General features: G+C 54.2%; 9 protein-coding genes across 9 annotated transcripts; 6 read left to right on the forward strand and 3 right to left on the reverse strand.

Moving 5' to 3' along the window:
* Window positions 1-2679: 2679 nt before the first annotated feature.
* On the forward strand, window positions 2680-4112 carry ACRALDRAFT_2094693 (uncharacterized protein; the record flags this gene model as incomplete). The annotated part of the gene is made up of 4 exons (XM_071022679.1): window positions 2680-2784; window positions 2862-2919; window positions 3092-3573; window positions 3639-4112. 4 exons carry the CDS (start codon window positions 2680-2682, stop codon window positions 4110-4112), a joined length of 1119 nt encoding a protein of 372 aa, XP_070878529.1.
* A 401-nt stretch (window positions 4113-4513) lies between these two features.
* Window positions 4514-6634, reverse strand: ACRALDRAFT_1074222 (uncharacterized protein). Its single transcript, XM_071018213.1, has 4 exons — window positions 6484-6634; window positions 6122-6423; window positions 5436-6056; window positions 4514-5330 (listed from the first exon to the last, which is right to left on the reverse strand). The coding sequence occupies exons 1-4, from the start codon at window positions 6575-6577 to the stop codon at window positions 4815-4817; spliced, it is 1533 nt and encodes a 510-aa protein (XP_070878530.1). The 5' UTR covers window positions 6578-6634; the 3' UTR covers window positions 4514-4814.
* A 436-nt stretch (window positions 6635-7070) lies between these two features.
* Window positions 7071-10487, reverse strand: ACRALDRAFT_1047112 (uncharacterized protein). The gene is made up of 2 exons (XM_071015482.1): window positions 7996-10487; window positions 7071-7940 (listed from the first exon to the last, which is right to left on the reverse strand). Exons 1-2 carry the CDS (start codon window positions 10162-10164, stop codon window positions 7575-7577), a joined length of 2535 nt encoding a protein of 844 aa, XP_070878531.1. The 5' UTR covers window positions 10165-10487; the 3' UTR covers window positions 7071-7574.
* Window positions 10488-10879: 392 nt separating this feature from the next.
* Window positions 10880-11422, forward strand: ACRALDRAFT_206361 (uncharacterized protein; the record flags this gene model as incomplete). Its single annotated transcript, XM_071022018.1, has 3 exons — window positions 10880-10910; window positions 10972-11201; window positions 11249-11422. The coding sequence occupies 3 exons, from the start codon at window positions 10880-10882 to the stop codon at window positions 11420-11422; spliced, it is 435 nt and encodes a 144-aa protein (XP_070878532.1).
* ACRALDRAFT_2050107 (uncharacterized protein) lies at window positions 10991-12621 on the forward strand. Its single transcript, XM_071021572.1, has one exon. The coding sequence runs from the start codon at window positions 11532-11534 to the stop codon at window positions 12435-12437; it is 906 nt and encodes a 301-aa protein (XP_070878533.1). The 5' UTR covers window positions 10991-11531; the 3' UTR covers window positions 12438-12621.
* Window positions 12622-13635: 1014 nt separating this feature from the next.
* Window positions 13636-15135, forward strand: ACRALDRAFT_2076867 (uncharacterized protein; the record flags this gene model as incomplete). The annotated part of the gene is made up of 1 exon (XM_071022290.1): window positions 13636-15135. A coding segment is annotated over one exon (1500 nt), but the record flags the coding sequence as incomplete, so codon positions are not given.
* A 741-nt stretch (window positions 15136-15876) lies between these two features.
* On the reverse strand, window positions 15877-18587 carry ACRALDRAFT_1079391 (uncharacterized protein; the record flags this gene model as incomplete). The annotated part of the gene is made up of 5 exons (XM_071018895.1): window positions 18254-18587; window positions 18060-18196; window positions 16436-17992; window positions 16142-16306; window positions 15877-15998 (listed from the first exon to the last, which is right to left on the reverse strand). The coding sequence occupies exons 1-5, from the start codon at window positions 18265-18267 to the stop codon at window positions 15877-15879; spliced, it is 1995 nt and encodes a 664-aa protein (XP_070878535.1). The 5' UTR covers window positions 18268-18587.
* Window positions 18588-18906: 319 nt separating this feature from the next.
* On the forward strand, window positions 18907-20855 carry ACRALDRAFT_1091501 (uncharacterized protein). The gene is made up of 2 exons (XM_071019571.1): window positions 18907-19374; window positions 19468-20855. Exons 1-2 carry the CDS (start codon window positions 18929-18931, stop codon window positions 20720-20722), a joined length of 1701 nt encoding a protein of 566 aa, XP_070878536.1. The 5' UTR covers window positions 18907-18928; the 3' UTR covers window positions 20723-20855.
* Window positions 20856-21443: 588 nt separating this feature from the next.
* Window positions 21444-22913, forward strand: ACRALDRAFT_2094286 (uncharacterized protein; the record flags this gene model as incomplete). Its single annotated transcript, XM_071022664.1, has 1 exon — window positions 21444-22913. The coding sequence occupies one exon, from the start codon at window positions 21444-21446 to the stop codon at window positions 22911-22913; it is 1470 nt and encodes a 489-aa protein (XP_070878537.1).
* Between the last annotated feature and the right edge of the window lie 516 nt (window positions 22914-23429).

Below are 23429 nucleotides of genomic sequence, written 5' to 3' on the forward strand. Positions count from 1 at the left end.
GCGCGACGCGCCTGAAAATATTGCGGGCAGCTAGCTTCAGCGCATCTTGCTCTTGTCTGCCTGCGTCGCGAGCAAGACCCGCCCACATATTCTCGATTCGCGAAGCCGAGATGCGCCGACTAGAGAGCTTGGCCTCGGCGGTCAATTGAGCCCAGGGCCCAAAGTGACGTATACGCAAGATGTGTCGCCTAGCAACGGCGGTTCGCTCCATCTTTTCTTCCGTGCATATTGCCCAGTGGGAAATGGCTTTGGTGAGCTGAAACAGGCTCCAGGCTCTCGATGCCCGCCTTCCCAGTCGTTCGGAATCTGCTTTGGCCTGTGGATCGATGGAGAGTTCTTGAACCTCGTTCCAGGGGGTTTCGTCCAAGCTCTGTTCGCGAGGGTTATCCGGCTTTGTGATCCCGGAGCCAATTGCGACCTTGGATTGTTCAACTAGGTCTGAAGGGTTGTCCCGCATATTATGAAGCGAATCCTGCAACACAGTAGCGGCTTCGACCGCTTGAGATGCATGGAGAGCACTGATGCGGCTAGCAACATGATTACTGTGTAGGAACTGAGGCTCAATATGTTGTGCCGCTTCGTCGCCGGCTCTCGTGTCGTCGTCCGACCTTGGGTCGGTCACTTGGCTCACTTGGCTTTCTTTCGTGTTCGCGTACAAAAGACCGGATAAACGTGGCGGATGGGCTTCTCGGGAAAGCACCGGCGCGGCTGATAGATGCCCTTCGCGGCCTAGCTGGTTGTGCGCCGAGTGGGTGTGAAGAAAGACGGAAGTCGTGGTGGATTTGTCTGAGAAGGCTCCCTGGGACGAGGTGGGATGATCGGAATCAAAGTCAATCTCTACCTCAATCCCCATCCTTGATAGAACAGATTTGAACTTTTCGAAAAGAGTTCCATCGCCCCGTTCTCCGCCGATGCGGAAAACAAGTCGCGAGATGTGTTGGTCCTGTTCGGCATCGACGCCATGTAAGGGCAGCACTTCGTCATAGGCCCTGAAGAGTGCATTTGTGGCCAGGCGCTCTCCCTCCGGCAGCTCGGAGAGGATCTCCTGCGCTCTTTCCACGACATCGTGTAAGATGCGAATGTCTGCGACATGGGTAAGCCCGAAGAAGCGAACGCGTCACAAGATGGTGCTATACCTTCATTACTGTAGTAGGACTCGGAGGCTGCATATGACGTCGAGTTCGAGATTGCGTCTTGGGGGGCCAGCGCAGGGTAAGGGAGCAGCGATGGCATGTGAACGAGGGTTGTGCTTGCAGCATGCTAAATTGCTGGTGTTGTGAATTGTCGTAGCTCTGGTAGCTAGTGGGCGACACATTTGACATTTGTCATATGAACTCGTTGGATCACCTTATGCCGTAAAAGCTGCTATTTCGCATGGTAGAGTAAAAAAAGAAGCGAGGGCAATCTATGATTGGGAACTCGTGGAGACCAAGGCCTCTTCCCGGGCAGAAAGCATGCTGATGGAGGATTGGCGGGATGTCAAAACAAAGCTTTTGCGATAGGGCGACTCGAGTTCAGATCCTGGCGCGTGTCGCGCTGCTAAAAAGTACAACCCAGCCTCTCGAATAACCTCGTCATTACCTAATAGGTACTACGACAAGGCTGACATTTATGTCTATATGCATATCACAACAGCGATACGTAGGGACGTACCTAGCTGCGAATGCCGAAACTTCGTGGTCGTTTTCCAGCTCTACGTCCTCACCATCGCATCGAGTCTGAAGTCGGCGGGGTATTGTACGATACATCGTTTCATTACTGTTCCCTCTACAAGTTAATGTTTTAAGCAATTATGACTTCTCGTTCCCGCCCTATCAAAAAGTTTGCGGCCGCAGTATCCCGCTGCAGCGCAGAGGTGAGCTCTTCATCTCGTACTCCATCCGGATTACTCTGACACAGACGAGGCATAGGCATCTGTCTATGGCAAGTGTATTGTTGCCGATTACAATGCCGTCCATAAGGATAAATGTGTTCGTGAGTTTATGAAGTTAAAAGACTGCTATCTGGTGAGTTTGCGCACCGCACACCCTTACGCCATAACATCTCCAACAATGACATGCAGGCGGCATCCCGGAAGGCCTGATGGTCTGGGTCGGAATATATGTTCTTATCGGCGTCTCCAATGTTGGTCATCCATCAATTTCGTCAGTCGACGGATAGTGGACGGCTCAATGGTCTCGATATAACAAAGGTACCTACCTACCTAATTCGGTATCAGACGCGCCGAATATGGAAATACCTACCACCGTTCAGCAATGTTGCGACACGTCACACGGCGCGTCAGGTACAAAGTACACCATACCCATGCATTAATGCGATCGAAACATACATATAGGCGGATTATTCGGTTTCCGGTGCGGGATCATTTGGTGAACCAACTTCCCAAATTGATACCCGGGTAATTATCCGTACTCCCACTTTAACTGCTTCCCCGAGCCAACCTACATCTTACCTACATAAATACTATGAATTCGAGAAAGACCAAAACAAAACGACAACAAGTACCATCATTGGCGACACCATTGCCGGCGGCAGGCGCTTCGTCATTCGAATTACCGCTGTGAATTTTCTCCTGTGCCATCCACTGTTCTTCATCCAGTTATATTCGGCTTGCTGCACCTCCGATATCAGGCAGCTATCCTCCCAAGCCGACCAGTTACTTGGAACTAATCCTACGATATGTCGTTTCTTTTCGGCCGCGCGAGAACCAGGACGGCTGTGGACCTGCCAAAGCAGGCGAGAGAACATCTTACTAGATTAGATGGCTCTAGTAATACCTATAGAGTTGAGTCGAGCACTTCGCCCAGATGATCATTGCTCTGTAGTCCATCTTCGACTGACGGAAATCCGTCCACATGCAGGCCGACGAGCTGGCCAAGGTTCTCAGTCAGATGAAGCACATGCTACAAGGCACACATGGTAGTAGACCCCACACCCCGCGCCCCTCCACACCATTCCCCCCTAGCTGCAACGGCGACAACAGCAACACCAGCACCACATGCGCACATGTACACACACATACCCTCGCCCACCCGTCTCGTCCCTAGGCACTCGCCCCGTCGCTGCGCGAGCGCGACTAACCATAGTGTAGATACTGATAGTACACCCGAGCAAATCTACCAGCTGGTGACTAGCTTGATCGAGGAGGATGTGCTCTATCTCCTTGCAGTGAAACTATGGCGCCTGCCCTTCGAATCACGGAAAGACGCCCAGGTTATCTTCTCCTACGTCTTTCGCTTCCGCCCGCCCACTGCTTCGCCGAAGAGTGATCCCGTCGCGTTATCCTATGTTGTAAACAATCGCCCGCAGGTCTTGCTGGAACTCTGTCGCGGATATGACCACAAGGAAAGCGCAACGCCCGCCGGATCCGTTCTGCGGGAGGTATTGAAGCTGGAATCAGCAGCGGCAGCTATCCTCTACGACGACGGCGACCAGCCTGGTTCGAGCGCCAAGGGGCTCAGCGGTATCGACAGGGATCGGAAACAGACCGGCACGGGAGTTTTCTGGAGATTCTTTGACTGGGTCGACAAGAGCTCGTTCGAGGTATCCGCTGACGCCTTTACTACGTTCAGGGTGGGTTCCGTCCTTCTATCCACTCATTGAAACAAGTCCCGCTGACAATTCGTCTATCTTCGCAGGAGCTTCTCACGAGACACAAGGAGCTAGTTCCGAGATACCTTTCTGTCAACTTTGACCTTTTCTTTGAAAAGTATAACAACATTCTCGTCCAGTCCAACAGCTACGTAACCAAACGGCAATCGATTAAGCTTCTTGGGGAGATTTTGTTGGACCGCTCCAATTACACTGTCATGACAGCCTACGTCGACCGGGGAGAACACTTGAAGATATGTATGAACCTACTACGCGACGATCGAAAAATGGTCCAATACGAAGGCTTCCACGTCTTCAAGGTGTTTGTTGCCAATCCGCATAAATCGATTGCTGTACAGAAGATACTGCTTATGAACCGGGAGAAGCTCCTGGTCTTCCTGTCTCACTTTTTAGAGGACAGGACCGATGACGAGCAGTTCATTGACGAGAGGGAATTCCTCATTAAGCAAATCAAGAACATGCCGCCAAACCCAGTTGCACCCCAGCGGCATGGCGGCTAGACGCTGAGACGCTTGTCAGGCAAGAAGCGCATGCCTTGAGCAAGGTAACCTACCTACACAGAACCGAAGCCGTGTGTTCTGTCGCATTGCATCTCAGCTATAGCGTGGGTTAGTGCATCCCGAGCCACCAAACCAGGGGAAGGGGATGGCACTGAACAGGACAGAACCCTGACTAGATGGGACGTCCTGATGAACATATATATGGATATAAACTTTAGTGGCAAAGGCAAAGGGAAGGAATACACATGCATTGGCAACATATGTATTGAGGGACATCCTTAACTGCGCCCGTCTGAGAGTAGTTCAACATGGCGTATGGGCAGTGGCCTTTGGTCTACGGCTTCCTTTGTACAACTCTTGCTCCTCTGTCAAGTGTGCACAGTGCCGTCCATACGAACCTACGGCACAAGTTATCTCGGGGTAAGGAGGCAAAACGCTAATCATATTTGCAAGCAAGTGATCGTTGATCGTGGTACAAGATGTCCTAGGTAACAGGGCTGGCGCCGAATCCCAAAGCTACTGGCCTCCCGACACCTCCAACGCCCAAGAAATGACCCATCATCCAGCGTGCCAGTAGAATCCCTTTTCATTCCGCAAGCTCTATCGCCATAGCAAGCCATTTGGGACAAGGGGGGAAGATGAAAATAGGAGCACAGATAGATAAAATAAAATAAAACGGTCCTGCCGTGCATTTAGCAACGGTTACCGCGAGGGTCTGGCAAGAAGCAGATTCACGCTTTCGCGCGCATTCGAACTCGCCCAAACACTCTCCGGCCCGCCACGCCGCCAATTGTCAGTGGTCACATCATCGCTTACGCCTCTGGGCGCTTCGCCCATGATCACTTCAAGATCTCGCTGCTGAGAACTCAGCCAGTCCCTCATGAAGATGGCGGGATCCTGAGCCAGCGATGTCAAAAAGGTGTGTTTGGCCTTTGAGGCCGAGATGGCCTCGGCTATCAACGACAGATGCTCATCCAGCGCCATGATCTCTCGGAGGTCGCTGCCATACGCTGGGTTCATGATGAACGGGAGGGTTTTGGCGCGCAATGGCTCGTCGACTGTCACCTGGATATCATAGATGGTGGGCTGTGGGTTCTTGTGGAACTCTTCGTCGACCCGTATGGTGTAGGGTAGATGGACAGGATCCAACGCCTCGAGGTGTGCGTTGATGAACCGGTCCAAGTCGGAAATGGAACAGACGTCGCTGCCTGGTATAATCTAGACGGCCGTTAGTCACAGTTGGAAGTGGCCGAATTAGGCGTTCGTGGAGGGCGGTAAAAAAGCGGGGGATTGAGGGACTGCCTTGCAAGTCCAGGTACACACCTTTTTCAAAAGCTCGTCGCATCGGAAAATGCGCTTCTCCTCATCCTCCTGCAGACCCATAAACTTGATGTACTCCCAAATTCCGGTCAACACCTCCTGCCGGTTGGCCTCAGACATGTCGACGATCTCTGAAAGATCCTTGCTCAGCTTGTATCGTTCAGGGTCCACATGGCGCGTCAAGACTATGGTGATGTTCATGTTCTCGCTGCCGTTGCGCTTGAAGGTGAGTTCATCGAAGTCCTCGGTGGACGCAGTCGCCTTGGACGACCTTGCCTTTACCCAAGAGACTGTCTGGTTGGCCGCGGCGCGCGAATAGCTCTTATCGAATTCGACCTCCATTCTCTGGAAAAAGTGGGTGAAGCGTGGTCCAGGGGCCTTGGTTTGAGCGGCTTTGGCAGAATCCGAAGACCCCTCGGCGCTCTCCTCGGCAGTGCCGGAAGCCTGTTTTTCCGTCGAGTTGCCGTTGTCGTCGTCGTCGTCGAGCAACCGACCTTGTATTTTGACGAGGTAAGTTGCCTCCAGGTTGGGACTAAAGTCGAACGCATCCGCTTTCATGCCACCGACTTGCCAGGGTTGGTTCTCGACCGTGTTGCTGATCCAGACGCGGAGGGTCTTTGTGCGCTAAGGGTTTTATATGAGCGACGCTGGCGTGACCCTGACGGGAATCTTGTTTTGATCGGGCTTACCTTTCCGTGTCGATGGATAGTATCTATCATATCCAGACGTTTGCGCGTTATGGTGGCGTCGATGCGTTGTTCGAGATCGCGGAGATCCTTGTATCTCTGGGCCAGCTCTGGATCAATCAAGCAGTCTTCGATCCCTTCTGGCAGATTCTTGTCGGCGGGTTTGCGACTCCTTCGCTTGGCAACATTGAGAGAGGAGTGGGCCAATTCAGGGTTATCATGTTGTACGTGGGCGCCGGGAGGCATAATCGGATGCATAGCAGCTCTATTCGGGGTCGGCTGTGCTCCAGGCATCACCATGGGCCCTTTTACAATACATTGGGTCAGTAAAAGTGGGATGAAGCAGTTCCAAAGGAGGTGCGCACCTATCCCACCTCGTCGCTGGTTTGGCTGTAGTGGTCTTGGCGGGCCTTGTGGCCCGGCATGGCTATAGCCTCCAGGCCTATACTGGGGCTGCATTTTCACTGGGTTGGAATCAGCTTTCGGGTTGTTGCTTAATGGTGATCCCAAAGGTCGTGTTTCGCGAACGGATACTTGAGCGACGATGAAGCTCTGGGAGACGCGCTGTGGCGGCGGGGACTGACATTTCACGAGGTACGTACTTTTTACGCCACAGATACATGCGCATCCGTAAAGCAGCAAGTCACACCACACCGCATAATTACGAATATGGGCACCTCTTAAGTGCCGAATATTAAGCATCAAATCTTGCATATTCTGATAGCTGCATTCATACAATTAATCCGTAACTTCGTACATCTGCCTGTGGAAACACCGGGTTTGTAATTACCACATAAGCTCGCGGCTTGAGGCTGTGCGTCTATTGTAAGCATGATTATCACGAGGCGGAATGTTTCCAGACATCCCGAGAGGCCGTCGGAGGCATGGAACACGACGGAAATGGTCTCGTCTATCCACCGTCGAACTCGCAGAGTCGCCGGGTCTAGGACGGACAAAAGAAAGCGAGGCTGTCTTTTCTACCTATCTTTTGTGTGCCTCCTCCGTACATGATAACCAGGTCATTAATCTGTCTACATACTAAGCTCCGAGCCCAGCAGTGCATGTACAGGTATGGTATGTAGCCCCTGATTGACGCGCGAGTCTGGGAGGACTGGGACAAAATTTCCAAGCCTCTCTCATATGAGTATATCCCATCCAGGTCCAATAGGAACCGCACTAACTGCGCTCATGTGCCTTGGCTGCGCATTAAAGGCCCTTCGTATATCTCTACCTCCCTCAAGAGATTCGCTAGCAAATACGGTGGTCGATGAGTTTATGAAAACGCCATGCTCCCTAATGCTCAGTTGTATCGAAGAACATGACATAGCCCTGAACGGATCATATAGAGTCAAAGGGCAACTACTTCGAACCAAAATAAAATAAAAACCATGCCATGAATCGCTGGTGCAGGGTATGCGAGTGCCGCTTCGGATCGTTTCCAGTGGGTTTGTCCAGCTCAAAACTGGGCACCAAGACCATTCTTCGACTGCCGCTTGCTGAACCGGTTTCGTTTGGGTGTGACCTCCTCTAGGCCTCCTTGACTTTTGGTGAGATGGTTCCTCCCAGACCGGTCCATGGCACCGGTGCCGTAATTCTCTGCGTAGGGACCCCGTCCACCCAAGGTGCTGGTTGGACTGGAGACAGCGGATGATATTTCCCCAAATCCATTATCGCTTCGGTACGAGCCAACTTCGTTGTAGGACAGTGCCAAGTCCTTCGCTCTCCCTAGCGTTTCAATCCAGTCGTCCGTTGAGGAGCTGCCTGTTTCCGATGAGGAATACGTGGTCGACTTTAGCTCCTGAAAGGTGAAGTGGTATTTGTCCTAGGAACACAATTAGCTCGGGAAGATTGGCATGCCGAAGGAGGGCAGTGCTTACCGTGTCGATGCACCAAGACTTCTGGCCCTTGGCGTCTATATAACTTCTCCACGAGCATGATGGCGATAGTAGGGAGAGCTCCTGTTTTGCTCGCTTCTCACCGCCGCCGGCGGGCGCAAAGAGGACTCGCCCGCTTGACGTCACCAGGACCAGTCTCTGCCTCTTCTTCGTCGTACTGCCACCAAAAAATCGCGAGAGTTTTTTGTGACCCTCACCATCTTTGCCATGGGAGCCATGTGGGAGCGGGCTTGTAGTGACCATCAAGTCTCCTAATTTGAGAATCCGTTCGTCGTTGTGCGTTAGCACAGGTGACCATTCAATGTCGAGTTGCGTTGGGGGTGGCAGTTCGGCAATGATCCTTGCGGGGCGTGGGTTTCCTAATCCGCCTGTGTTCTGGGAAGCGGGATCCTTGGCCGAGTTGGCGGCGTCAGGGGCACTGGTGCTGTGGGCGCCATTGAGCTGTATTCTAGTAGGCTCCTGGGAGACTGGGACGTGAGGTCGTAGGCGTGGGGCTTTGGTTCTCCACAAGGTCTTGCCGAAAACCTGCCCGTCAAAGAACTCGTGGTTTTTGATATGCTCCACGGTGAGTCGACGAGTCGGGTCAAGCACCAGGCATCTCTCCACAAGGTCTCGCGCGGCCGGGGGGAAACCAGGCGGGAATTCGTAATCCAGGTTGACAATCTTCTGGAAAGTCAGATACTCCGTCCCAGCCTTGAACGGCGGGCGTCCGGAGAGCAGTTGGTAGATGATGCAGCCGAAAGCCCACAAGTCACTGGCCTTGCACGCATTTTTGCTCGTGAGAAGTTCGGGGCTCACGTATTCTGCGGTGCCAACAAAAGATGCCGCACGACTGCTGTCTTCGAAATCTCCCTGGCGATCGGGCGGACCCCTGCCAGAGCCATCTTGCTGAGATTGTGCCTCTCGCGGGTCTTTCAGCAGTTTCGCCGTGCCAAAGTCTGTAATCTTGACGTGCATGTTGTCATCAAGCAGTACATTTTCGGGTTTCAAATCGCGGTGGATCACCCCCCTCGAGTGCATATAGTCGATGGCGTCGAGGATCTGTGCACCGTAAAATCGGGTGCATTCCACGTCAAAGGTGCCAGTCTTCTTAAGGACACCAAGAAGCTCGCCTCCGTTGCAGAGGTCAAGCACGTAGTATAGCGAGGCTTCGTCTTGGAATGTGTAGTAAAGCCGTACGATCCCGGGATGTTCGGTGAGGCGATTCAGGGTGTCCTTCTCGATGTTGACGTATTTGATCTTCTTCTCCCTGATGATGTGTCTTTTCTCGAGTACTTTCACCGCGTATTCCTTGAGAGTTTGTCGGTCCGTGGCGAAGTACACGGTACTGTACGACCCTTCCCCGAGCACACGGCCGAAGCTGAAGTCCCGGACGCCTTTTTTGATGTGTCGGAGAACGGTTTTCCCACTAGCGTCGATTTCACGCCGTACACCGGTTGCCGCCCCCCTATCTTTCCATTCTTCGCTGGACGTCGGAAGGGGGTCTTCTGGGCCATATTGATCTCGCCGAGAAGGGGTCGAAGCGCCAGAGGCAACGGCGTAACCAACGCCCATTCCCTTAGAGCTCCGCCGAGGTGGCAGGGACCCAGATGGATGGGGAATGGGTCCATGACGAGAAGACCGGCTGCCTTCTCGGGATAGTATTGTGTTGGGGTGGCCAGCAGCGGGCCTTGGGCTATTCCTTGTCGGTGTTCCATATATGGATGAGCGCGATGCTTCGGTTCTCGGAGCCGATTGATGCGTCGATACTCGTTCGGTATCGACAGCTCCAGATGGGGTGGTGGGTTGAGAGAGAGACGCGGTATGGGCGGCGTGGACGGCTAGCTTCTGAAGATCTGGCTGATCAGTTGTTTGCGGTCGGGGATACGCGTCGTCAGAAGCGGTAGCGTTACGGTCGGAATGTTGGCGAGTGTCGGGATCTGACGCATCTCCGAGTCCACTAGAGCCCGGGGGAAGTGATAATGTCGAAGCCAAATTCGGCTCTATTTTTGAGGGTGTCTGTGTTGCAGGCCCGGAGTCCGGGGGGCGGTCGACGGAGGGTACGACCATCGATGATGACGAAGTGTCGTCCAACGGTGCAGCATCTGCGTCGTCTGGGTTCGCAATGCGCAGTCCCCCGAGGGCTTGGGACAAGCTAAGGTCTCCGTTCATGATGTCGGATCAATACTGTAAGGATGGGACAAAAGTTGAAACCTTTGCAGCCTGGGAAGGGGAGGAGACCACTCGGCGGGATGAAAACGAGCCACGGGGGAACTGGCTTGAGAGCCAAGCATTGGATCGGATTATCGTGTCGGTCTGGCAAGGATAACAAGCTGCCTGGCTCGAATTGGTAGGCAGACAGGATCCCAAGGCGTATCGCAGTTTTGTATTTGGCGTTGATATGTAGTTCGAGGTCGTGTCGATTGCAAGTTGAAACCCCAAAACGAGCTGCTTACAGGCCCAGCTTGTTATAATGGAAACTGGCCTGGCCTCACTATCACAACCGGGGATGAGGAGTGGCAGAACAGGCTGTGCTTCTCTTGGCGTGTCCGTAACCTTGGTTGCTCCTAACTACGTATTACTTGTACACCCCCTTAACTAGGGGGGAGGATAGGGACCAACCACTCCTATGCTTTATTGCTTACCTCGAAATACCTGTCTATCCGGGATGATATGATCCTCTTACTTGCACTCTTATGTAATACACAATACGACTTGCCGTATCTACGAATAGCATATTTTTCAAGGCAAGTGCAGTGCGTGCAGTCGCCGAGCTTAGCCTGTTCTAGGTTGGTGGACCCGCACCGTGCATGGGCTGTACTCATACGGGTCTTCGCGTTGAAAGAAGGTGGAAAGTGCCTGGAAACTTGTATCGGACCCACTTGTGATGCACATCAGACAGAGAGGCTGGGGCAATTGTGGGTCGGTAAGGCCCGATTTTCATCCGGGGAAACGTGATGCGGGACATTTTATTAATAGCTATCGGTCCCCATCCTCTCTTCGACCACTCACTCATTCCCATACAACCAACCATCAAGACGACCAGGACTCAACCAGTGCCTCTAGTCCAGGGAGGTTTGATATCCTCACTTCAATCCCTTTCACTTCTCATCTGTTCCTCCTCTCCGATCTTGGAAGCCTTTCTCTCTCCCTCTTTCACCTTATCTATTCACTACCGGGCCCTTGACCACCCGGCCTTCCTACGGCTCGTGTCAGTTACTACCTACATGATACTCTCGTGACATCGCCATCCGAGTCTCCGTTCCAATTTCACCGCGACTCCCTCTGTCAGCCAACAATAACGACATCTCCCGCCTATCACCACATACCTAGACGCGCCGCATTCGATACAGTACAATCGGGCTCAGGGATCACTCACCATTGTACTTTGGGCATTGAACCGACTTGGCCCAACTCGACTTGGAACTGACAGCTTGAGCTCGTGCTAGGCATACTCAGCTTGATTTTCCCTTAATCATACACTTACTTGCTCCCTAGTTTGTTTGATATACTCACCTTACAGGTTCTAGTTCGTCATCATGGCGCCTCTCGCTTGTTCATTCCGCTTCGGCTCGCCAGGTCTATCTATGTCGCCAGAATCAATCCATCAGGGGCCTTTCGGAATGGCATCCTATGAACAGTCAGCCAGGCCGTCCAACACCGTCATTACATCACCCTCGATGAATCCATTTCCACAACCCTGTTCACTCTCAGCTCTCCGTCCCAGTTCGCACCAAGCAGTTGGCCGCAAACGCTCCCGCGATGAAGCTGGCACCAACTTGAGCATTCATCACGAACTCCAGAAAGACGCCAAGTACGGCGAGGGCATGTCGGTTTTCAAGCGGAACAGGGGGTACATCGCCAACAGCAACGCCCAAAGGTCGTTTCTCGCCAACCGGCCGCCTCAAGAGACGCCATTCGCCCGCAATGGAAAGTCCCGGCGTCTCGATCACACTGAGCAGCAGGCGTCAACCACCAAAACAACGATGCCCAAGGGTCCTGCATTGTCCGTTACTGAAGTGACCCCAGCATCAGTAAGCTCTGGCAATATGCAACCGGTGGTCGATGACTTCACTCTACATCTCGGTATCGGCTGGCGAAAGATTAGCGACGACGAGCACATCCAAGCGGCGGCTCGCGGATGGTCTCGCTACATTGAAAATCATTACCCTCTGTCGTCAGTGACCATCCTTCTTGAGAGCAGGGGTTTGCAGGCTTATCTTGTCGAGTCGGCCGAAGGGTTCTTCCTCTTTTCCGAAGACCTGCGCAAGGGCCGGTTAGTCAGTACCAGGGTGGAGGTGGCTCTCCAGAACCTGAAGTGCTCCCCTCCCGTCTTTGAGGGCCAGGACACACTCGTTGCTACCGATACTCCAGAAATTGGAACCACTGAGGCACAGGGCTTTCGGCACGAGTATCAGCCCGATATGGCGATGGAGATGGCTTAGGAGAGGACACCTGAGTTTGTGCATTTATCCAGCACATCTACCTGCAATCTGGGCATAGACACCACGCCCTTCATGTACTACTATATTATCATATCGCGAAACCATTGTGGGCATGGCGGTCGCCGGCTTATTGGGTTTCTCATATTTTCCGACGCAATATACACGCAGTTTGATTAGATCTAGAGCTCTTTGAAATTTTTTTTGCATCGTAAATTTCCTCCGGCCTACTTCCGGATGATTGGATCTTGAATTGCGGTTTTGCAAGGTCTCGAAAGGAAATAAACGTGAGGTGACGGGGGCATCTTGCGAGCGGCAGGGAAGCGGATGGGGCTGTTCTCATTGGCACTAGTGTAGAACGATTCGTTCCGGACGTGTCTCAACAAAGGTTCTTGAAGTACCGTTTTGGGACGGTAACTGTCGATGAATCCCTATGCACGTATGTACGTACCTACGGAAGATTTCATCCCGTAATCTAATGGTTCGTATTGGTGTTGCTACATGGCGACGATCGACGCGTCGAGGAGACAACCGGCTTCCCCGTGATTATTGGCCAATCGTACCATGTCACGCCGGAGTACCTGATCGGACACCAACGAACTGGGCGGGTTCGTCCATAGTAATACTCTATTTGTACACACTGTACACATCTGTAGGCCCTGAGCCACCGTGGTAACGGCCTGTACAGTGAGCGTACCCACATACCTTACGTACGAAGTAATGGATTAATTACACATCGTTGTACCTTGCCTACAACGATACATACAGACGTACCTACGAAGTACGTACACTACCTACTGGGAACGGCAACCCCGCCATGGAACGATTCCGTTTCGCCATCCATCACATGCGCTCCTCTCACTGTTGATACAAGACCACAAGGCAACTGTCGGCAATTTCCCTCTTCAAAGGGTGCAAGCAGCCCCAAGAGGCTTCCGACCAGCCGCTTCATAACAGGGCCAAGTCTAACGAAACTATCGCATCGACCTGGGCTACGCGTACGTTCCCACATCATTGTTCTGACTCAAGACCCCTCGAGAACGTCACCAACCGAGCGTGCATCGCACTTGATTCACGCCTACCATTTTTCTAAATACCTGTGAATCGTCACGGCCACGCATTCTTCATGGTCTCTCAGCCCGATACCTCGACCTCGCTTACCCTCCGAGGACCCTCCTCGGTCATCTCCAGAGCATCCCTTTCCCGATCGAAACGGTACAATCGTTCGCACGTCGGCACCACCAACCACGCGCCGCAAAACGAGTTCCCCTTCTTCAGTCACTCGGGCGACGTAGAGATCATAGTCAAGGTCGCCAACCATCAGAACCGATACTTGCTGCACCGACATATCCTCACTCGATGCTCCGGCTTCTTCGAAGCCAGCACCAGCCAAGAATGGTCACGCGCCTCGTCGCTCCCAGAACCCTCGTCTGTCGCCCAGCAGCAGCAGTCTCGCAGCAGTTACGGCACAGAGTCCGTCGTATCGCACTCCTCGTCTTCGTCCCCGCCTCGCCAGAGATGGCGCTACGAGCTCGATCCGGGGACAGGTGAAGGAGACATCCCCATGCTTGTTCAAAAGTCATACCCGTCGAATTCCCGGGACGCAATCGATGTCACGCCTTCTTTGTTCGGCCAGGGCGGGCTCTCAAACCCCGCCACTGCATCCATGCCCGGCGCTGGTCGTCCTAGCCCCCCAGATCACACTCGCTCGTCGTCCGTTTCTTCGCGCCGCGGCTTCTTCCGGTCGGCAGTCAATCTGAGCCTTGTCCCTAACGCTCCAGCGAACCCTCCCCCTTCACAACCCGACATCGACCTGCTCCGAGACTACGATAACCTATTTCGCATATTCTATAATTACCCGCCGTTCCTGGACGGCATCAATATTGCCGACGCGTACGTGCAGTGCAAGTCCCTGCTCGCGTTGGCCGATCAATACGACGCGCTGGCCGTAGTCGGGCCCAGGGTCGACCACCACTTGCTGCAGTTCCAGTCGAGGCTGTGGAGGCAGATTGCCAAATACCCAATATCCTACCTGCGCCTCGGCTATCTGGCGCGCAGCAAGGTCATATTCCAAGAGGCGCTCATCCACGTCGTCGGCCAGTGGCCTTCTGGAGAGCGCAGCCTTCGCGCAGCTCTCCCCGATGTCGTCCTCGACATCATAGAAGACAAGGTCGACGAACTAGAGGACATAGCAAGTCGCGTCGAGGGCCGCCTCTTCCGCCTCGGCTTGACTACATCTCGAGGCGAGCGCGTCACCCCAGCCACGTCATACCTCGACTGGCTCGCTCTCAGTCTCTTCCGGCAGTGGCTAGCCGACAACATCAATCCGCCCGCCGTTGACCACCGGTCTCGCGACTCGCGCAACCGACAACATACGGGGAACCGGGCGCAGACTCCACTGCCGCCGGCGTGCCCTTCGCTGGCGGACATAGGCAGGGCATATCGCATCCTCGGAGTCTCCCCGCCGTCGGCCTACCTGGGCCACGACGAGTGCAAGCGCTTTCTTAAACTGACGCCGGAACTATACAGCCGGGAGAACCTGCGCCGCTTCGAGAAGCGCATTGACGAGCTCAAGGCCATGGCGCGAGATGTCGTGCGGCCGTTGATGGGCAGCGGGCTCACGCTGGACATGGATGCGAAAATGGCAGATAGCGTCGGATATCTGACGTGCACCACTGTTGGGGATCTGGACCTGCCTTGGCACCTGGAGTGACACGAGCAAAGAGTGAAGGGTACTTTGGGCCAGGGAGTGTTTGCAGCATGTGAGATGAGGATATGCTTGGGGCGTTTGACTCTGCGGATATTTTGAACCGGACTTGTTTTGATACTAAGCCATGGAAGGACTGTTGGATACCCGGTGGGATAGTTGTGGTTATGCATCTGTTTCCTCTTGTGCTGGACGCGAGGGTTATATGGACTTGGGTAGTATATGGAGTTTCGGTTTATTGGACATGTATATTTCATCGCTGTAGTGGCGTCCAGCTATGTTGAACACATGCTGGAACATAGTATGTGTATATATATGGAGATGACAGGAATAATAACCTGCCAAAGGCATTCCCCTTTGGCCAACGAAATAAGTATGGTATCTTTGGACATGATTAGCGGCCTGCAGGCCAGGCCATGAGGATAAGCCCATTAACATTAATCATCTCCTGTAAGATCGATAACAGAGACCTCACTTCGTCTCCATGCCCTTCGATGAGTTCGCACTCCTCCCAATTCCCATTTTATAAGGCCTGTCGTGGTCAGGGCCTCCGCCTCCTCATGTCCCACTTCCAATTCATTAAAGAACCCCTCGTCATCCACACAAGGAACTAGTAGTCGAACCCCAGAATTTTTTGTCGATCGTCCCGACGAAAAGAGGTCATCATTACATGACGATGGAGAGGGCGTGGATATTTCCAATCTTTCCATTAAAGCAGTGACATCGGTGCTGCGATCATCTTTGCTCGCCTGGTGGGAGGAAGACGATATCTCCAATCTCCCCAGCAACGTAGTGATACTGGCGCTGTGATCCTGAGTGGCAGTCGCGGCCGGGGCCCGTTTCTCGCGCGAGGTTCGCTGTCTCCTTGAGCTCGATACGGACGTGTCTCTAATCCGCGCCCCACCGGGCGGGTCAGGCAAGAAGGACGTTATCGAAGTCTGCGTCATGCAACGCTCAGTCAGGATGAGCTTGTGCTTTGAATCATGTGCACGTAGTTCACCTGTGCCTCTCCCCGCCAGCTCGCGCTTTTCCCGCCTGGTCAAGTTGGCTTTCTCGGCCTTGTGGCTTGTAGCAGACTTGCTACCGTGGGCTGGCGGCTTCTTGCCCAGGAGAAGAGAAGACAGAGGCGGTAGACTCTCTGGGCTAGAAGATAGGACAATGGCCTCTGGAGATTGGGTATGTTTGCTGTTCCTAGGCGGATATTGTGAGCCAATGATCGCCCGTGATGCTGACCGCTTCGTCGGCTCCCCTGCGCCCTCTGTGCTTGTAGGTATGGGTGGTTTATTTGGCTTACTCAAAGGTCGCGAAATATGGTGCAACTGTCGTGAATTGGATGGCGAGCTGGGGCCAAAATGATCCGCTCCGCCAGGGGCTGTCCAAGGAGGCGTGGGGGATAGCGGACGGTGACGGGGCCGGGAGAGAGAGGTTTTGGTTCCTGGGCCCGCTGGGTTTCTCTCCTGCACCACCCATTTGTCGAGGGTACCAGCTTTCTTGGACTCTGGCATTGAGTCGCTCGACTTTGTCCCTTTGCGTCCGCTGGATTTGGTTGATCCCTTCGCCACCCTAGTTGCTTCCTTCTTTTTAGGCTTCTGCTTCTGCTCCCACTCATCGACATAAGACGGGGCGCCCAGTTTGACAAAGGTCTCCGGCACCCACAAAGATTGTGGCGAGGACGGATCGAACGTGGCCTTTGTCTTTCCAGGTTCAGGATCAGACAGCATGTCCGGGCCACTTTGGGAGGCGCCGTACTCGTCATCGCTATTGAGGCCAAGACCCCCGCGACCGCTTGGTACTTCTTCCTCTGACATTTCCTCGGATAGATCCAGAGGGACGACGTCGAGCGGTGTATACGAGACACGAAGCTCTGGTGTTCCGTCGGTACTAAAGTGGCACCTTCTACCGGATACACCTCGAATTAAAGGAGTCCGACCCATCCCAGACGCCGCGGCTCTGTCGTTCGAATGGTCCTGGTTACACGGTAATGAGAGTCCTTGAACTAGCAGCCCTGGAGACAACACGCGGATGAGTTTGATGGCGCCGATTCGGTAGGTCCATTCGAAGGTCTCAGCAACGAATTCTCTGAGCGCCATGGCGTCAACCGGGGCATTCCAGGTAACGCTCCTCTTCAAGCTCTCAATGGTGTCCAGGTTCGACACGACGGGATGCGTGTAGTATCTTAGGATTTTCATTTCGGGAAAGTCGTCCGGTATGACCAGCGCCCTGTGTCTCGTGCGGAAAAAGCCGCTCTCGTTGGTGTAGAGTTCGCGTTCCAGCGATGCCTTCCACGACGCCAAGCCGTCTTTGTCTGCGGCCTTGAGGCGGCACAGGGACTTCCCAAATCCGGCTCTGGCAACCTCGCATGCGAGCTTTAGTCCGCAGCGGGGCACACCCTCGGGAATGTAGTCGCCACCGCTCATCAGGGCGACAATGATCATGCCCTCTCGATCTAGCCCCGACGCGATCATGGCTGGGTGGTCGACGTCGTACATGGTGACGTGTGTGGGCGTTTTCGCGCCCCGCTGGCCTTCTGCGCTCCAGTTGCGCAGGGTGCGGGTGCAGCCAAACATGATGGTATCGACATCTTCGCTCAGGACCGCGTCGACAATGCCCTCTCGCTGCAGGAGGGCACATTCAGCCTCAGCTTCGCCGGGCGCTTGGTGAATGGGGAATCCGAAAAGGCGGATCAGTCGTTTAGCCATGGCATTGGACACGCCATCGCCGCGGCCAGAACGCTTGTTGCGCTTGAATGCCGGCTTGTACGGGCCATCGAAAACGAAGATGGGCTGCACAGCCAAGCCGAGGAGACGAACGAGACGGTAGAACAGGGTTCGGATGGCGGGATTGGTGCCACCTGAGTTCACGTCGGGTCAGTAACGTTCGGAAGAGACAATACCATTGAGAGGATGACTGGACTTTACCCTTTGCAGCTCGTGCCTGAAACTGCCAAATAGCAACGTCGATAGCAACACGCAGAGGCCGGCCAGAAGTCTCGAGTTTCTCTGCCGCCAACTTGGCAAGTGCAATTCTCTGACCCGGGCCGAGCTCCCGGTAGATACTGTGATTCTGAGTAAATGGATGTCCCAATAACAAACCGGTAGAACAAGCAACCTACCCCTTGATGCCCATATGGTAGCAAAGGAAAGAGGGTGTCGACTCGGTTACGGGGGCTGCGTTGCCGAGGTCAGGCGAGCGGAAATTGAAGTTATCAACAGATCGTTCGGCAATAGTCCCGTCATTGGCCGAACGTATGAACTGGCCCCCAAGTTGATGGCGATTCCAGCTGTAGCGTTGTGAATGGCGAGGTGGGTTCCGCTGCCCCGGCGTACAATATCATACACGTTGATGGCTTACGTCAAGAGGTCACCTCAGCCATGCTTTCCTGCTTCCTACCGAGAAACAAGAATGATAGATTCCCGGGTTCAACAGGGAAGACATGGGTAGTCGTGAGGGCATAAAGGGCTCTCGCTCATAATGCGCCCAGCTGGAGAGGTTGTAGCTATGCTTTGTTATGACGGCCTTGTTTACTCATCTCCCAAGGAACCAAGGTACTTCGGGAGCTTGAGCAGGGAGGATGGATTATTTACCTATCGGTATAACTACTCTGTATAGAGGAATACCTCAACTAGGCAGTATAATCAACTAACAGAGAAACGACAGTTCAGAGGTTCCACGTGCTTTCCGTTGGGCGCGCGACTGTATGGATACGCGGATAGGCCTTATCGTACACCAAAGCGCAGCCCGATGCCAAGCTAAGACGTACGCATTCTCGTTCTCGAGGACTCTCGACATGTCCACATCCACGCCTTCGGCCACTGGTCCCGCCCATCGATCGCTATCCAACATTCGTTCCGGAGCAGCCGCCCTTTCGCAGACCGGCCCGAGTAGTCCACGCACACCGGCTCGTGGAATTGCCTCCGCGTTCGGATCGCCGTCTAGTCTTCGGGTCGAGGAGGAAACGGTTGTCATTGAATTGGGAACCAGGTTCATCAGGGCTGGATTCGCGGGAGATCACGCACCAAAGGCGGTGGTCTGCTCTGGTCCCGAGGACCAACGCCGTGCTGGAGATTTCAGATCATGGGTGGCCCAGGCAGGTGACAGGGACTATCCGAAGGGGCAGCCCTCGCGAGCAGAATGGGCGCGAGAGTATGAGATATGGGCTTCTGATCTCCGCGACTCGGATGTTAGTCTCGTGCAGGATAAGATTGATCGTGCCCTGCGAGAGGCGTTCAATAAGTATGTCCCCTGTCCGCCCCATGACGACAACAACAGCGACAACAAAATAAGGAAAAGGAGAAAAAAAATGTTTATATGCTAAGGTTTATATAGCCATCTCCTCATCGATTCCCGGCCACGTCGCATGTCACTAGTGCTGCCATCTATGATACCCCTTCCACTGATTTCTGCCACTCTTGATACACTCTTCAACCCGTTCCAGGCCCTTACGGTCTCGCTTGTGTCGGCCTCCGTCATGTCGGCCGTGGCAGCCGGTGTGCGGTCTGCGATCGTCGTAGATCTTGGCTGGTCCGAGACTGTGGTCACCAGCGTGTATGAGTACAGGGAGATCCGCCATACAAGAAGTGTCCGCGGCGGCAAGATGCTCGTAAATGAGGTCCACGATCTCCTGGCGGATTTGCAGAATGGCCAGGAGGGAGGACAAGCGCAAGAGAGGGACCCTGAAGCATACCAGTCGGCGAAACCATTCCTAAGCTTTGAAGAATGCGAAGATATAACCTGCCGCATGGTATGGTGCGGACAGGCTTCGAAAATGCAGACGGCTGGCGACGCAGACAGACTGTCGACAGTCGAGGAGCACGAGGAGTCTCCAGACGAACCATCAGATCCGCAAGATGACGCGACACGTTTCGTGCGAATACCTCTAGAGTCGTGCCATCCGCCAGGTATCGTCGAGGTGCCTTTCCAACGCCTCTCTGAGCCATGTGAGAACACATTCATGGCGGCTCAATATGACAGGACCAGCTTCGATGACAATGAGCTACCGATTCCGCAGCTTATTTACCAGCACCTCCTAGTACTCCCCATTGACGCCCGGGCGGCCTGCATGTCCCGGATACTGTTCACGGGCGGGTGCTCGAACATACCGGGGTTGCGGCAACGACTGTTCGACGAGTTGTGCCTGATGGTTCGTAACCAGGGATGGGACCCGGTGCGCGGGAAAGGGGCCGACCAAGTCAGGAGACAGGTGCCGAGGGTGCCTGCTGCCGGCGGGTTCGATAACGTCCGCCGTGAAGCTGCCAGTCCAGACGCCGGGAGGGACCCCATCGAACAGCTACTCGAGAAGACGAGAAACGAATTGGCCGACATGGGCATGCAGGGCAGACTCAGGGCAGTCCACACATTAGGCGCGTGGAGCGGGGCCAGCATGGTCGGGCAGCTCCGGGCCATGGCGGTTGCCACCATTGACCGCGACTCGTGGCTGCAACAGGGGATTCATGGTGCCTCGAGGCCTGGCGAGGTCGACCTCAAGGCTCAGCAGCGGCAAAGCTTGAATCATGGGAGCATGTTGCATAGAGCGTCGAGTTCTTCGGCGACTTGGACGCTCGGTGCTTGGGGAGTTGTCTAACAGATGCCTTTCTGGGGTAACTATGGTCCACGTACCTATTTCAGTGGCTCCTGCGAATATACCTACTACATATTTGACCTATGCCACCCGCCCAGTGCTAGATTATCTAACGTCCTTTATCCCGAGATGCGTGCGTAGAGATGTCCTATGTAATAGACTCAGACGTCTTGAGCTGCACCTCCAATACTACGCCTTTTGCCTAACAGGTTTCAGTCATTCAGTTCGTATAGAAGTCCTAGATATATAGAATGTCGAACAGGGCAACATAGTCAATCTGTGACCGTAGGCCAAAACAGTGGTTGGTCGATTCTAAGAGTGTGCCCGGGCGACCTTGTTGCCTTGGTATTGGCACTTGTGCTGTATCTTTCGAGACCACTCGCTTTGTGGTACTACTTGAGTCTAATTATAATCCCTTTACAAGTACTTGAAAATATACTGCCAATTTTTACTCGATTAAACCTTTGAAGTAGAATTATACGAATACCTTCCTCTTAATTCCGAGGTGTGGTGAACTTGGAAGTCTCATCAAGTACTTCGTACCTTCAAAGCACAGTGAGGATACAGTGTCGGAGACTGTCTAGACACTGTAGCCGTGACTTGATTACTCAACGATGCGTTCAACCATGTTCTAATCTTGCACTTCATTCAAGCGCTCTACGTGCTTGAGCTTCACAACATGACAATTATGGCCCTGCGCGTTCGCTGTTGGCCCATCTCTCGGATGGCCCTCCCAAGGGCCATCACAGGGTCTGAACGCGTCTGCCGGCGCCTCTTCACAGAATACAAACGCCCATCGACAGCTCCCAAGGCCATGATCGACATCAAGCACATCCGGGAGAATGCTGATATGTACGAGGAGAACTGCCGGAGACGCAACTACCAGGCCCAGAGCAAATACCCAGCCCGCATCAAACAACTGTTTGCCCAATGGCTGGAATTTCAGAGGAACAACCGAACCCTACGTGAGAGATCCAACCTCGTCCGCCTGCATATAGCGAACCCGGCCTCCACCCACCGAGACGACTCCGCTTCTTCTCTGAAAGGTCTCACGCGAGAGCAGCTGCTGGAAGAGGCCCGACTTCTCAAAGCCCAGCTGGCCGACGTGGAGGAAAGCGAGGGCCGGCTGATGGATGAGATGCAGGCACTCGCCTTCTCCATCCCCAACCTGACCAGCCCCGAAACCCCGGACGGAAAAGAGCCAACAGTGCTCAGCTACATCAACGAACATCATTTCGACAAATTCACCTCCTCCGACAGGGTCTGGCGGTCCCACGTCCACATTGGGTCCGAGCTCGGCCTCCTCGACTTCGCAGCAGCGGGCGCCACCTCCGGCTGGGGCTGGTACTACCTCCTCGACGAGGCCGCCCAGCTCGAACAAGCCCTCATCCAGTACGCCCTGACCGTGGCCACCCGCCACGGCTGGCGCCAGGTCTCCCCTCCCTCCCTGGTCTACTCCCACATCGCCACGGCCTGCGGCTTCCAGCCCCGCGACCAGAACGACGAGCAGCAGATCTACGCCATCGCCCAGGCGGCCGACGACACCGACCGCGGCAAGCCCGAGCTGTGTCTCGCCGGCACCTCGGAGATCCCGCTGGCAAGCATGAAGGCCAACACCACCATCGACGAGGCCTCCCTCCCCATGAAGCGCGTCGCCGTGTCGCGGTGCTACCGCGCCGAAGCGGGCGCCCGCGGCGCGAGCACAAAGGGCCTGTACCGCGTGCACGAGTTCACAAAGGTGGAGCTCTTCGCCTGGACGCGCCCGGACCAGGACGAGGCCGCGGACGTCTTCAACGAGATGCTCGACATGCAGACCGAGATTCTCGAATCCCTCGACCTCAGCTGCCGCGTCCTGGAGATGCCAGGTACCGATCTCGGAGCCTCCGCCGCCAGGAAATGCGACATGGAGGCCTTCTTCCCGTCGCGTCAGGACCAGGACGGGGGATGGGGCGAGGTCACTTCGGCCAGTATCTGTACCGACTACCAAACGCGGCGACTGGCAACCCGACTCAAGACGAAAGACCGCCTTACGTTCCCCTGGACCGTCAACGGGACCGCCCTTGCTGTTCCTCGAGTGCTGGCCGCCATACTGGAAAACGGATGGAACGAAGAAGACATGACCGTTCGCATCCCAGAGTGCCTACGGCCTTGGATGGATGGCCGGGACCAAATTGGGCCGAAGAGGAGGACATAGGAGGAATATTCCCAAGACACCCACCATGACAAGGCCTAGCCTGTTACCGCTGCTTTTCTTTCGGCGCCTATACCTGTATTCTACGCTGTACCATAATGTATCTATCCGTCTATCACAAATGGCCGAGTTGGACGCAAGCAAGATCGGAGGCAAGTTGTACGATTAACGGATGTTGGATATATCTTGCATATGTCATGTCATATATTCCCACCCAGGCATTCAGCAGCGAGTGCGCCAGTCCTGTCAGTTGCCTCATACGCTGCGCTACCAAGATCGACACATTCCAGGGGCATTGTCATGTTGGGAACCACGGCGCGATGTCGTTAATTGTACGGACGCAAGCTAACTACTTAATACAAGACAATATCGAACAAACGACCAGGATCTCTCCCAGACAAGCCCTTAAGGAACTGCAAGGAAAAAAGAAGAGAAGATGAAAAGAAAAAGAAGAACAAACAGTACAGCCCGGCTTGCTCCCAACCGAACCCACTCCAACACCCGTGGACGCCTCAAAAC

Source organism: Sodiomyces alcalophilus (genome assembly GCF_042370955.1).
Source record: "Sodiomyces alcalophilus JCM 7366 unplaced genomic scaffold ACRALscaffold_1, whole genome shotgun sequence".
Taxonomy (NCBI): Eukaryota; Fungi; Ascomycota; class Sordariomycetes; order Glomerellales; family Plectosphaerellaceae; genus Sodiomyces; species Sodiomyces alcalophilus.